The 14,288-nt window shown below is 31.9% G+C and overlaps 1 protein-coding gene across 2 annotated transcripts in view; it reads right to left on the reverse strand.

The window, feature by feature from the left end:
- Positions 1 to 5,708: 5,708 nt before the first annotated feature.
- Positions 5,709 to 14,288, reverse strand: part of LOC134683199 (uncharacterized) — a 59,018-nt gene continuing 50,438 nt past the window's right edge. For both annotated transcript variants that reach the window (XM_063542351.1, XM_063542350.1), the window contains exons 4-6: positions 13,007 to 13,225; positions 8,721 to 9,155; positions 5,709 to 6,848 (exon numbers count right to left, since the gene is read on the reverse strand). In XM_063542351.1, the coding sequence (XP_063398421.1) occupies positions 5,839 to 6,848; positions 8,721 to 9,155; positions 13,007 to 13,225 (1,664 nt within the window). In that variant the 3' untranslated portion in view covers positions 5,709 to 5,838. The remainder of the gene's footprint in view (positions 6,849 to 8,720; positions 9,156 to 13,006; positions 13,226 to 14,288) is intronic.

The following is a 14,288-nucleotide window of genomic DNA, read 5'->3' on the forward strand; positions in this document are numbered from 1 at the left end:
GATTCAACCGATAAAAACCCAATGTGGTACCAACCCAGTATATTCTCATGTAGTCGGACCATAATCGTTTGTTACGAAATACGTGTCTGGTCCAGCACAAATACAAACAATGATATACAAATTGTTCGTTCTTATTCTCTGAATTTTATGCGGCACAACTTTACCGTTTAAAAAGCTATAATAAATAAACGGTACCAATTTTCTTGCACCAGATGCGCATTTCGACAATACATGTCTCTTCAGTGATGCTCGTGGCCAAAATATTAAAAACCCAAAGCTTATATAAAAGATGAGGAGCAATAATCCAAAAGGTCCAAAAAGTATAGCCAAATCCGTGAAAGGAATCAGAGCTTTGCACGAGGGAGATACATTCCTTAATTTATAATAATTTCTAATATTTGTAACAGCAAATTTTAATAACACAAAAAATCCGTATTTTCATGCCAGTACCGAAGTACTGGCTACTGGGCTGGTGATACCCTCGGGAACTAATAGTCCACCAGCAGAGGCATCGACCCAGTGGTAGTAATAAATAAACGGTACCAATTTTCTTGCACCAGATGCGCATTTCGACAATACATGTCTCTTCAGTGATGCTCGTGGCCTGTATGTGAAAGTATGTGATAACACTACGAGCCTATTTTTTTTCACATGCTTATTAACAGAAATTGAAACGAATATATACCATGTACCATATCATTCGTCGATATATCATTTACAATTTGAATGTCCAATTTGTATTAGTAGTGAAGCCTTTGTGCGATTACATTTGATCGTTTTTAAAGACAGAATATACAGTATAAGATACAGTGATCGAGTAAGTGTAACATAATGAACTTACATACCTATCAATTTGTAACATTTGATGTATACACTGCATCTACATTAACAAAATTTACAATGAATATATCGAAATATGTCTTTTATGGACGAATCGATCTGAAAATCTGTTCTACCAATTAAAGGCGGTTTATGTTATTTGATGTATTAGCTACTTTTAGTTTTTTCTTAGATTTGAGGTTTATAATGCTAAAATGGTCTAATATGTCTCAAGTAACATATCATAACTACGTTTATTCTTACCTACTAGACTTCATCCGCGTTTTATAATTTTAAGCCGTACATCCACTTTGTATGTGATAACACTACGAGCCTATTTTTTTTTTTCACATGCTTATTAACAATGCATTTGTATTTTCAATTGACAACACGACAAGTGTTTCTTTTTTATCACACACTCCGAACTCTTCTGGAGAAACTATATTCAGAAACGGATTTTGATGGTTGAACAGCTCTTAAAATAATGAACAACAAAAGATTTAATCATGTAAAAGTAAGGGGTCAGCTGATACCCGCTTCCGTGTGTGCCATTTATTTTGCTGTGTTCATTACCTTTTTTCTGTTTTCTTTTCTATAGTCTGGTTCCTGTCTATTTTTTTCACATTCCCGATTTCTTTTTTTAACTTAATGAAGTAATCATTCAGTTTTCAGACATATACACAACAGTAAAACTCAGTACTGTTCAAATAATTCGCTTCCATTCACACCTACTAGCTGAACAAAACACTAACGTACTGAAACATCAGAAAAGCTATTTGTTCATACTTAATAATTTTCAAAACGTTTGAGCGGTGATTAAATTACTACAAAAAAATATTTGGAAAAAAAACCTTTAACTTTTTTACAAGACTTTAGCATGGTGTGGCGTATTGAATTATTATCCTGATATATCTTTGATATCTAATTTTAAAGACTATCTTAACTATTGTGTGAAACATTTAGGATCTGTTTGTTGTATAGCAAGTTTGACATTTGCATTCACTAGCATATACAAAACCTTGGTTTTCGTGTTTTGAACCAATATACCAATACCCATCATTTCCATTAAACCTACGCAATTCAGATGCCAGTATATATGTAATGAAGACAAATGCAATTTTGCAGAAACCATTTATATAGCAAAAATCTTACTGAAAAAAAACTTATTGATGTTAAAGAGTGCCCAAAGGTAAACCATGATGAATTGACGTAAAATTATTTCAAAGGGATATCGCATTTGGTATTGATCATCTGATGAACATGTGCTCATTATTTTAGCATATAAATGTTAATAAAATGTTTATCATTTATGTTATGCAATAATGTTATTACATGGAGGCATGCGTAACTGTATAAATAAGACCTTCAAATCGTGCATAAAAACAAGTTCATCTTAGCAATATGCTAAACAATCAGTATTATTGTATATTCTACAAAATGCAGTTCTGGAACAGAAAATTGAATGTTAAGAATGCGTAAATAAAGTGGGGTTGAGTAATTAATTGATTTTTTTTAATGTTAAACCCAAATTGCAGCAAATATATCTTTCATGACAGTCAATTTTTATTGGTAAATGAAATAGGCCCGCCTTGAGAGAACCATCGATATTTGGTAGGAAAAGTGACAGTTCTGTGTTTACATTTGTATGCGTATAGTTGATCGATTAAAGATTTTTAACATATATATTATATGTATCACATATTTGTAATACATACCTTATCTTTTGCATATGCAATAACCTCAAAATTTCCCGGGGAAAAAAAGAGATATTGATATAGTGCCCTGTTCCTAATGACGTGACGTCATTGCATCCTTTACGACACGTTTGTGATAAAATGCTTAAGATTTTACCTTTTATGTATCATTAAATTGTTATAATTGACCATTTTTCTCTTTTTTGCAGAACTTAAATATGTGATAAAAAGATTATAACATGTCTTTTCCATATTGGCCCGGGTATCCTCCCTCGATCCATATCGGCCCTCGTCTAAAGCCTCGGAATGATACCAGGGCCAATATGGAAAAGGGCATGTTATAATCTATACGTATAGTAATGCAGGTATCAATATTTACAGAAATGTATAAAGTATAAAGTGTATTTTATGGTTTTCTGTCTCTTGGTTGATTAATCATTTTCCTAACCTGATAATTTTTATTCTGTTAAAGTGTATGGTTAAACTCAGTTATTCATTGGTCAAACAACTCTGACGTCCCAATGCTCTAGTAATTCCTATTGTGATGTCACAAACGAACTAGAGGCTCTAAAGAGCCTGTGTCGCTCACCTTGGTCTATGTGCATATTAAACAAAGGACACAAATGGATTCATGACAAAATTGTATTTTGGTGATGGTGATGTGTTTGAAGTTCTTACTTTACTGAACGATTTTGCTTCTTACAATTATATCTATAATGAACTTTGCCCATTAGTAACAGAGAACTATATTTGGTAAAAATTTACATAAATTTACCAAATTAATGAAAATTGTTAAAAATTGACTATAAAGGGCAATAACTCCTTAAGGGGTCAATTGACCATTTAGGTCATGTTGACTTATTTGTAGATCTTACTTTGCTGAACATTATTGCTGTTTACAGTTTATCGCTATCTATAATAGTATTCAAGATAACCAAAAACGGCAAAATTTCTTTAAAAATTACCAATTGGAGGGCAGCAACCCAACAACCAGTTGTCCAATTCATCTGAAAAATTCAGGGCAGATAGATATTGACTTGATTAAAAATTTAACTTCTTGTCAGATTTGCTCTAGATGCTTTGGTTTTATAGTTATAAGCAAAAAACTGCATTTTACCCCTATGTTCTATTTTTAGCCGTGGCGGCCATCTTGGTTGAATGGTCAGGTCATCGGACACATTTTTCAAACTAGATACCCCAAAGATGATTGTGGCCTAGTAGTTTCAGTGGAGATTTTGTAAAAGATTACTTAGATTTACGAAAAATGGTTAAAGATTGACTATAAAGGGCAATAACTCCTAAAGAGGTCAACTGACCATTTTGGTCATGTTGACTTATTTGTAGATCTTACTTTGCTGAACATTATTGCTGTTTACAATTTATCTCTATCTATAATAATATTCAAGATAATAACCAAAAACAGCAAAATTTCCTCAAAATTACCAATTCAGGGGCAGCAACCCAACAACCGATTGACCGATTCATCTGAAAATTTCAGGGCAGATAGTTCTTGACCTGATAAACATTTTTATCCCATGTCAGATTTCCTCAAAATGCTTTGGTTTTTGAGTTATAAGCCAAAAACTGCATTTTACCCCTATGTTCTATTTTTAGCGGTGGCGGCCATCTTGGTTGGTTGACCAGGTCACGCCACACATTTTTTAAACTAGATACCCCAAAGATGATTGTGGCCAAGTTTGGATTAATTTGGCCAAGTAGTTTCAGAGGAGAAGATTTTTGTAAAAGATTACTTTAATTTACGAAAAATGGTTAAAAATTGACTATAAAGGGCAATAACTCCTAAACGGGTCAACTGACCATTTTGGTCATGTTGACTTATTTGTAGATCTTACTTTGCTGAACATTATTGCTGTTTACAGTTTATCTCTATCTATAATAATATTCAAGATAATAACCAAAAACAGCAAATTTCATCAAAATTACCAATTCAGGGGCAGCAACCCAACAACCGATTGACCGATTCATCTGAAAATTTTAAGGCAGATAGATCTTGACCTGATAAACATTTTTATCCCGTCAGATTTCCTCAAAATGCTTTGGTTTTTGAGTTATAAGCCAAAAACTGCATTTTACCCCTTTGTTCTATTTTTAGCCGTGGCGGCCATCTTGGTTGGTTGACCAGGTCACGCCACACATTTTTTAAACTAGATACCCCAAAGATGATTGTGGCCAAGTTTGGATTAATTTGGCCAAGTAGTTTCAGAGGAGAAGATTTTTGTGAAAGATTACTTTAATTAACGAAAAATGGTTAAAAATTAACTATAAAGGGCAATAACTCCTAAACGGGTCAACTGACCATTTTGGTCATGTTGACTTATTTGTAGATCTTACTTTGCTGAACATTATTGCTGTTTACAGTTTATCTCTAACTATAATAATATTCAAGATAATAACCAAAAACAGCAAAATTTCTTCAAAATTACCAATTCAGGGGCAGCAACCCAACAACCGATTGACCGATTCATCTGAAAATTTCAGGGCAGATAGATCTTGACCTGATAAACATTTTTACCCCATGTCAGATTTGCTCTAAATGCTTTGGTTTTTGAGTTATAAGCCAAAAACTGCATTTTACCCCTATGTTCTATTTTTAGCCGTGGCGGCCATCTTGGTTGGTTGACCGGGTCACGCCACACATTTTTTAAACTAGATACCCCAATGATGATTGTGGCCAAGTTTGGTTTGATTTGGCCCAGTAGTTTCAGAGGAGAAGATTTTTGAAAAAGTTAACGACGACGGACGACGACGGACGACGACGGACGACGACGGACGACGCCGGACGCCGGACGCCAAGTGATGAGAAAAGCTCACTTGGCCCTTCGGGCCAGGTGAGCTAAAAAGGAGACTATCCCTGATAAACAACAATAATGCATTGAAGTGTCGTGGGTCTATTATCTTTTTTAAGCAAAACATATGTTTTTGTTTCTTTATTCATCTGACTCTAAAATTCAAATGTTCTTGTCAAATAAGATTGCACTGTGTCATTTAGTTTTACATTCAATAACAATTGTCATAAATAATGTAGCTTTATATCTAATTTGAAATTATGAACTATATGGAAATGTGTACTTATAAACCATAATTAGGAATTACATGTATAAAAAACTATAAAATTAATGATGATGAAAAAGGGATAGGAAAAGTCGTAGGACTGTTGTTGTTGACAAAATTAAAAAGTGAACAAATAATTTAATAGTACTGAAACATACAGTTATTATGTCATCATGTTCATGCAAGTTTTCACTTGATGTAGTTGGCGAGCGTAGGGAAGAAATTTGTTTGACACCTTACTGCAATATTACACTCATGTTACAAACGGTCGAATTTTAGTGTTGCGTATCTGTCGTCGTCTTCGTAAGATTTCTAGCAACAAAAAAGTTGATATAACAGCAATGACTGCAAATATTGCTGTGCATAAGGAGACTATCACAGCTATCAAATATGTGTTCAAAACATTATCATCGGCTGGTATCTCCTCGTACATAAATGGGAATATCAAACGGTTGTTTATAGGTTCCACTGCAGTAGTCTCGTTTTGAGTTGAAGTGTTTGACGTTAAATAAAACAGTAATCCAAGTTTTGGCACAGATTGAGCAGATTGGTTAATCAGTGTATTATTTTGTGACTGTATAATCGTGGAATAAGAAACGGTAACGTTCTCAATATAAGCACCAGAAAAGTTTTTTATAGGATGTGTTGAAGATACAATGTCATTTGGCACAGAAGTTTGCTCCAATAAGGTGTTTGTCGAAACGCTAGTTTCCTCGTTAAAAGTAGATGTTTGCGAAGATGCAAACATATCGCAATTCATATTGTCTAATCTGGCTGCCTGGTAATATCTACCATGGCTCAAATTCAAATAATAAAATATAAGGTGTCCAGAACTATTTTCTGATTGCACAAAATAGATGCCGTCTGATATACCACTGATTTCAAAACTGGCAGTCGTTCTATTTTGACCTACATCTGATGTATTGAATGATCGAATGATTTTCCATTCGATATTATACATATTGACACGACCGATGCCATTTTCGGTTACCAGGTAACCACAAACGTTGTTGGTGCAATTCAAAATCGTTACATATAGACAATTTTTAAATTGTTCTGCTGGGAAAACACTGAAAACATTCGTTGCTGTACGATATGTGTCTGTTTTTAGGTTCAAAGTGCTAAAGACTGAGACATATGTCGAAGAAGTCATGTGAACGTCACGTGCATGAGAAACATTTATTAGTTTACGTTCAAAAGCTTTTAAGTTAATTGTCGACAGTTCATCCGGCAAATGCAACTTTAATAGTCCATCTTCAAAACCTATAAGTAGAAAACAGAGTTTGTTACATTTTAAAGTGTCATATTCAAATACATTAACGTTTGCCATTTAATAAATTATCCAACTGCATATAGAATTTCCTATTTTGATGCCATATTTTTGTCTGTCAATTGCTTTTTAATTATACCGTGACAAAAACATTTTAATTCTTTGGAAATGTAGCTATTGAGTTTCTAATGCATGTATACCAAACCATGTTTTTGAATGTAATAAAAGGTATTTAAGAGTTATTTTTGTTGCAGTCTTAAATTATTTGGATGTTATTGTATCACTTTCTAGTTTGAGTAAACATAAAGGTTTTTTTTTCTATTCTTTTTAAAACAGATATTTTAATTGGACGACAGCCAGAATAACAAAAAGCCAGTTTATGCTTATTTACGACAGGTAACTGCTTCCTATTTTTCTCTTAAAATGCTACTGGTGAAAATAAAAGGGAGTATATTTACATGTTGTTTATAAAGAAACAAAAAGAAAATTTACAGAAATCTAAGGCATTTTATCCATTACTGAAAAACACATTTCATAAGCAGTTTGTAATACTTAGTATGCTTTATTGCGCAACACTCACTATTCGTTTTATGGTGACAAACTAAAAATGTACTTGAATACTGTGTAGTTATGTTCCATGACAAATACTTCTATTAAATCTCGATTTCTGCTTCGTGAACAATAGGTTTATTGGCCACATATTTTCTGGTATGACACTCACAAATATTTTAAAATCGAATATAACTATTTTCATCGCATCGTCTTTTAGGGAATTTCTAACAGTGATCAACACGAAAGGGGTGATAGCAATATGTTCCATAAGATACTAATATCCGCAACAAAGTATTAGAAGAAAAGCAGAAAAAATACTCTATTCATCCCCCGTTTGTCGACAAAAAAAACGTTGGATTACTAAAACAAACTGAATAAGGAAAAACTACAAAACACTAAACAGAAAAAGTAAAAATTGAGCAACAAATTCAAAACAAAAGTATCCACATGGGTAATCATGTGCTGCAAGACTTGTGGTATCCGTCGACTTGGTAGTCATTGTAAATAAAAGAAATCAAGTTATACATCGTATTCGTTAATGTTGGGATCTGCAAAACAAATTGATTTTGCTACAAGTGGATGCTCGTATTTATTTGTGACAGAAATATACCGGTATCATAACGGTCATTATGGCGTCCACAAAACTTCAGGCAAGACGCATTCAGCTTCAATGCGGACTCTTAGATATCAAGCAGTTCTATGCAGCATACGCTCATGAACAACATTATGATTGGAAAAAAGGAAGCCTAGGACTTTGTTTGTATCAATTTGTCATGTATTGTCAATGTGCAGGTATTTGTTATGTATTTTCAATGTGCAGGTATTTGTGGAATTTAGCTGCATAGCTTAGAATAAGTTACAATGTTAGCTTCCTTTCATTAAAGTAAAGTGCTCTCTTTTGGAATAAAAAAAAATCAACTAGAAGGACCAATGTGTATATCAATATGAACTCTCAATATCTGAGTTGCAGTAGGACTCATGAACTGGTTGTTCAATCGGAACAACGGACTGAATAGCTTGTATAGGTAATATTTTTATCGGAGGAAAATACAAAAAAAACTTTCGTACTCTTTAACATGAAAGAGATCAATGTTTAAAGTCTTTTTCTACAGATGATTTGAAAATTTTAATAGGGAATATCAGTATTGTATATCAATAACGATAAACTTCTATTTAGTGATTTATTTTTTTTGCAAAACATTAGCATAACTTGCTATTCTATAAACGGAACATTACTATTTCGACCAATAAGTCCCGTTGGTTGGAAATTTTGTTTAATGCAGTCTTAAATGTTGGGTCTACAAAGGACTCACCTAAAACTTCCAAAAAGGCACTATATACATCAGGTATACGTATCATAAATTCCTTTCCGTTCTTCTCAATAGGAGGTATCATTTCCCAAAGAATATCGTCAGTTTGATCACAGACAATGTTTTTGCTTATATCTACGTTACTATAAATAATTCCGATTCTACCCGATGCATTTATCTGATAAACATCGGACGATTCCGGATCAAAGGTTACAGTATTTCCGACAGCAAGTCTATGAGCTTCAATCACAGTGTTATTCCTACTATTGATAGTCACGTTAGTGTCAGAATCAGTTCCATAAATTGTAATAAAATAATCTTTATCACAGTAACCTATATAATTCCGTCCTAACGAATTTGAATTAAATATGTGTAGTACGTCACCGTACATGTGGTGAATCTGTGCCGATACTGTGTAATTGACGTTCCATGTAAAAACTAAAATGAAAAAAAAATACATTGCAATAATTTGAAAAACAAAATTACCAAACTGCAAAAAAAATGTCAAATCATTAAGTCCATTTTCAAATGACATAGCAAAGGCTCAAACACTTCAAACGAATGGAAACCAACTGTCATATTCATTATTGGTACATACATTTCTTTTGTGGTTTTAAACGTAGTTTAACCTCTTACTTGTATGACAGTTTCCTAGAAATCAATTACTATACATCAGTGAATTACAGAACAATGGAAATGTAAAGGAAGTAAATACATAATATAATAGTAAAGCAATTACGGAAATAATGTTTATTTGAAGAAATTAGAGAATTTATGTAAATGTAAAGCAATGACAAAACATATGTTAATGTTAAGGAATCAGATATGTGATGTAAATGTGATGGAATTACAGGAATGATATTCTTGTGAGTTACAGAACTGATGTAAATGTAAATTATTGACATTATCTTAATGCGAAGGAAGTAAAGATAGAATTCAAATGTATATTTCAGAAATAGTTTTACATTTAAGTTGAAGGAATTAGAGATATAATTTTGATGTAAAGCAATTACAGAAATAATCAAAACGTGAAGATATTACAGAAATAATGTAAATGAAGGGCTTTTATAGAAATAATTTAAATGTGAAAGAATTACAAAAACTTTTTTAAATATTACAGAATTATATTTATATGTACGTGAGGCTTATGATGATATGAAGATATATTCTATTAGTTTTAAAAGCTTTCATTTATTACAATTCCAGTACATGTTTTACAGCTACACACAAGGTTACCAAATAAAGTTAGTACATGCATTTTTAGAAACATTCACTACTTCATCATTGTCACATAAAATCTATTCCTGTCTAATCAATATTAAAACAAAAGATAAAGACAAAATAACGAATTCATGACGTATAGTTTACAACTGCTTTTTCCACCTAATCGAGTACAACCTTGAGGATTATTCATGCAATTTTGAAAGTGAATTCAGAAGGGAAAAACGCAGTTCAATAAAGTCAGTTCATTTGCTTGCTGTAATTTAACCCTTTTTTATTCAACGGACGATGCGTTTTGTTTTTGAATGAAAGCAACGTCCATTGATTATAAATAAATGTCAATTTACCGGAATAAAAAAGTCATTTATCTAAATCTCTGTGGGAATTAGTTTGTATCCCTTCAGGTTTTGGCTTTCGACAGCAAATACGTGTCTTCCAGATCGAATAATAATGTTAAAAGACAATACCGTATATAATTGTCCAACCTTCGTGGCATTGAAACCTGATTTAATTATAATTGATACAGAAGTCTAACTGGTCATTTTAATGGATAATGTATAACCCATGAAAAAAGATTTTCATTTAATTGGGTCTTGATAGATTAATTGATGTTGGTTTGCCATACACTGACCATTAATTTGGGTTCTTTTGGGACACCATCTAATTATTGTTGAAGTACAAGGCCATTTGATATCCAATTAATTACTAGTTAAAAAGATTGTTCATGTGAAGAGACCTCTGATTCTCTATTTGGTTGTTATCAACTAATCTGAGTTTTTATCTATTTTTTCTTTCAAATCCCAAATGATCAAACAAATTATGATTTCTTTTGTAATATAATCCTTCTTGGCAATTTTGGGCATGATAAGGTCATCGTAGTTCTAAAATGATTTCATATAAATGTGCATGGATTAGGTCCGATTCTAAAGACTGTCGAAATATCAGTGTTTAAGAATTGAAAATTAATATAAAATTGATCCTCAATATTAGAGTTCAATAAACTGCATATCAAAATGCCACATTAGACATTGACAACCTTAGCTCCGCCTCGGTTGACAATATTATCTCGGATTAACAATCTGCTGCATCTCTTTTTCGGCTATGTGTAACTTGTAAAATGCATCCCATAATAATATACTAGTATATTATTATAAAACTTCTTAACGTGTACATGTAACAACACGCAACAACAAACAAAACTGCAGTTGTTTCAATATAGATAATCACTTTAGTATAATATTATGAGAAATCATCGTTGCACTAAAATTGTAAATGTTCTCTTCGGGGTATTCAAAATCAAGCTGTATAAACAAAGTATACATTTGAGACATCATCAATCTTAAACCCAAACAAAATCAATAAAAATAATGTCCTAAAGACGAAGACAGATTTGATAGAAAATTACCTTTCTCTTTTTTACATTAGTATTCATGTGCCGGGGAAACGCGACATTCCCCGTCAGCAATTCATAAATGACTGCTAGTTACTGAATTGTTTTTATTCAGAAAAATGATCAACATCCGGTTGATAATAGCTAGGATAATTCATAATACATTGTTGGTTAACCATTTCCCCGTGAAATCAGGATTGTATGGCATAATGTCAATTCTTTCATCTATCGCTTCTGTATTGAATTATCATGTAGAACTGATTTAAATGAGGCATTAAAAATTCTAAATCTAATCACTCGAAGACGGTGATGTATGTGTATGTCTGTAAATGGTAATTTCTGTGTCAAAAAAAGTAAAATATGAAGAATAAAGCATTTGTAATCGTTTTTTTTTTTAACCTATATGTTCTGATTAAACATTTAAAATATTATGGATCGCAATAGCCAGGTAGCATATGGCACAGAAAGGTGAGATAATAACTATGTGTTACTTAATTCATAAAAATAAGGACGAGGAGTTTCACTACCTGGACTTCCCATGAGAGTCGGTATAAAATTTGTTCAGGGTATTTAATTTTAACCTCAATTCATTGATTTGTGTCATTAAACGTAATCTAGTAGATGTTTCGACAAAAGAGAATGACTGAAAACAAGGTACATTTAATTTATCTGGGAAAAGACAAAACGCTACTGAAATGTATGGATACAGCTTGATTTTTTATATACGAACATTTCATCTTTTGAATAGCCTACAAACAAACAAACTAGGAACGGTACATAATTATAAAAGCATTGAATAAAAACCGAGAACCTTAGCCAGCCACCTCTCTACAATACGCGTTGCAAAAGAATACATTAGATTTGAAGGTGTTTTTAGCAAACATATACAGTGGCTTGTTGATCAGGAACTTATGGTTCGTCCAAAGCACCTAAATTTACTCACTGATTTGAAGGATATGTTTGTTTTCAGTCTAGTGTTTATATAAACTCTTGTTCGTCTTCGTTTTCAGATAATCTAATTTTATTATTTTTTTATTTTTATCATAATGAATATTTTTTATTGTTACAAAATGACTAGCACAAAATGTATGAAAAAAGGTATACAGAATAGCATATTCACACAAAGGAAGTATCAAATAATAAAACAACAACTGAATATAAAATGGTATATAAAATGGTGTAACGATTGGTTGAATATAAATAAGTATCTTTAACAACAATCTAATAAATAAAGGTAACAGTAGTATACCGCTGTTCAAAACTCATAAATCCATGGACAAAAAACAAAATCGGGGTAACAAACAAAAACCGAGGGAAACGCGGAGAACAACGACACAACTATATACAATGGAATCTCATTCGTTCATGTAATAACTATTTGTGGTGTTTAGATCAAAATTCGATCGTCTCTTTTCTTTTGATGATAATGTTGTCCCTTTGAAGGACTAAATTTAACTTAAGTTTCGTGATATGCTAACGACGGACATATCATTTTATAAGATTTATTTCCTAAACATCTGATCAGTACTCTGACGTCTCCTTTTATCTCTAATGACAGAACATGTGTGATACATTTAACAAAACTTCATCGCAACTGTTGCGTAAATAAAATCTTAAAACGAACGACTTTCTTCTTTTAAGATGATTAAAGATCATAGCTAACATTATTTCTACAAACCTTTTGAAGCATTGAAGCCTAGATACTGTTTCATAGGCATAACAAATGGTGTTTTGTCTAAGATATTATCGTAGGATTCGTTGTAATTAGTTGTCATGGTAGCGTATAAAGCTGTTCTCGAGAAAGACATCATGTTGAATTCAATTACCATATCACAATCTTCAGTGCCATCTGAGTACATGGGAAATATAAACTTGTCATTCAAATTGTTGCTCTGGCCTGAAAATAAAAATGAAACATTTCAGATTCCTATGAGGGGATTTATTAAACTTAGTAAACTTTAAATTAAGACAACTTGTGATTCATATTGTATCTCTAGCAAGGAAATAAAAAATGAAAACATTTCAGATTCCTTATTTTTAAGTATTTTTCCAACTGAGTTAGAAATTAGTAATATTTGTATAAATTTTATCTTTATGACATTTGATTGTTTTTTAATCACTTTGAAATTCATTTGTTATTTTTGTCAAACTAAGTAGGAAAACGTGTCATTCAAATTGTTGGTCTGTCCAGGAAATAGAAAATGAAAACATGTCAGATTCTTTGGAAGAAATTTGTAAAACTGAGTTAGAAAACGTGTCATTCAAATTGTTGGCCTGGTAATAAAAAAATGGAAATATTTCAGATTCCTTCTTTGAAAAGATTTTGTCAAATAGACTTAGAAATTGATAAAATTTATGTAAATTCTAATTTTGACATTATACTGTTTAAATCAAATGTTATGTGTTACTTTTTTATCAGATAGATTTTTTAAGACACTGGTAAAAAATACTTCAATTTTAGAGGAATATTTAAAACAAAAGTCCTTAATTAAATGAAAACTATATCAGATTTCTATAAGGAGATTTGCCAAGACACCCGTAATCTAAATTGTTGCTCCGGCCTGGAAATCGAAAAATGAACACATTTCAGATTACCATAAAGGCTAAGGGATTTGTCGAACTAAGTAAGAACACTTTTGATTCTTTGTTGCTATGACATGTTAATAGAAAATAAACCTATTTTAGATTCCTATAAAGTATTTGTTCAAACTGAGTAAGAAATCTTGTTATGCATATGTTTGCTCTGGCCTGTGAATAAAACAAAAATGTGAATATGTCAGACTCCTATGAATTTGCGATTTATATTATTGCTCTGGCCTGTTAAAAGAAGAATAAAAATATTTCAGTTTCAATGAAATTTTGATTTTTATTGCTTCTCTAGCCTGGAAATAGAAAAATATATTTCAGATTCCTATGAAGGGATGTGTCAAACTGAGTAAGAAAACTTGTCATCCATGTTG

Source organism: Mytilus trossulus, chromosome 9, assembly GCF_036588685.1.
Source record: "Mytilus trossulus isolate FHL-02 chromosome 9, PNRI_Mtr1.1.1.hap1, whole genome shotgun sequence".
Classification (NCBI taxonomy): domain Eukaryota; kingdom Metazoa; phylum Mollusca; class Bivalvia; order Mytilida; family Mytilidae; genus Mytilus; species Mytilus trossulus.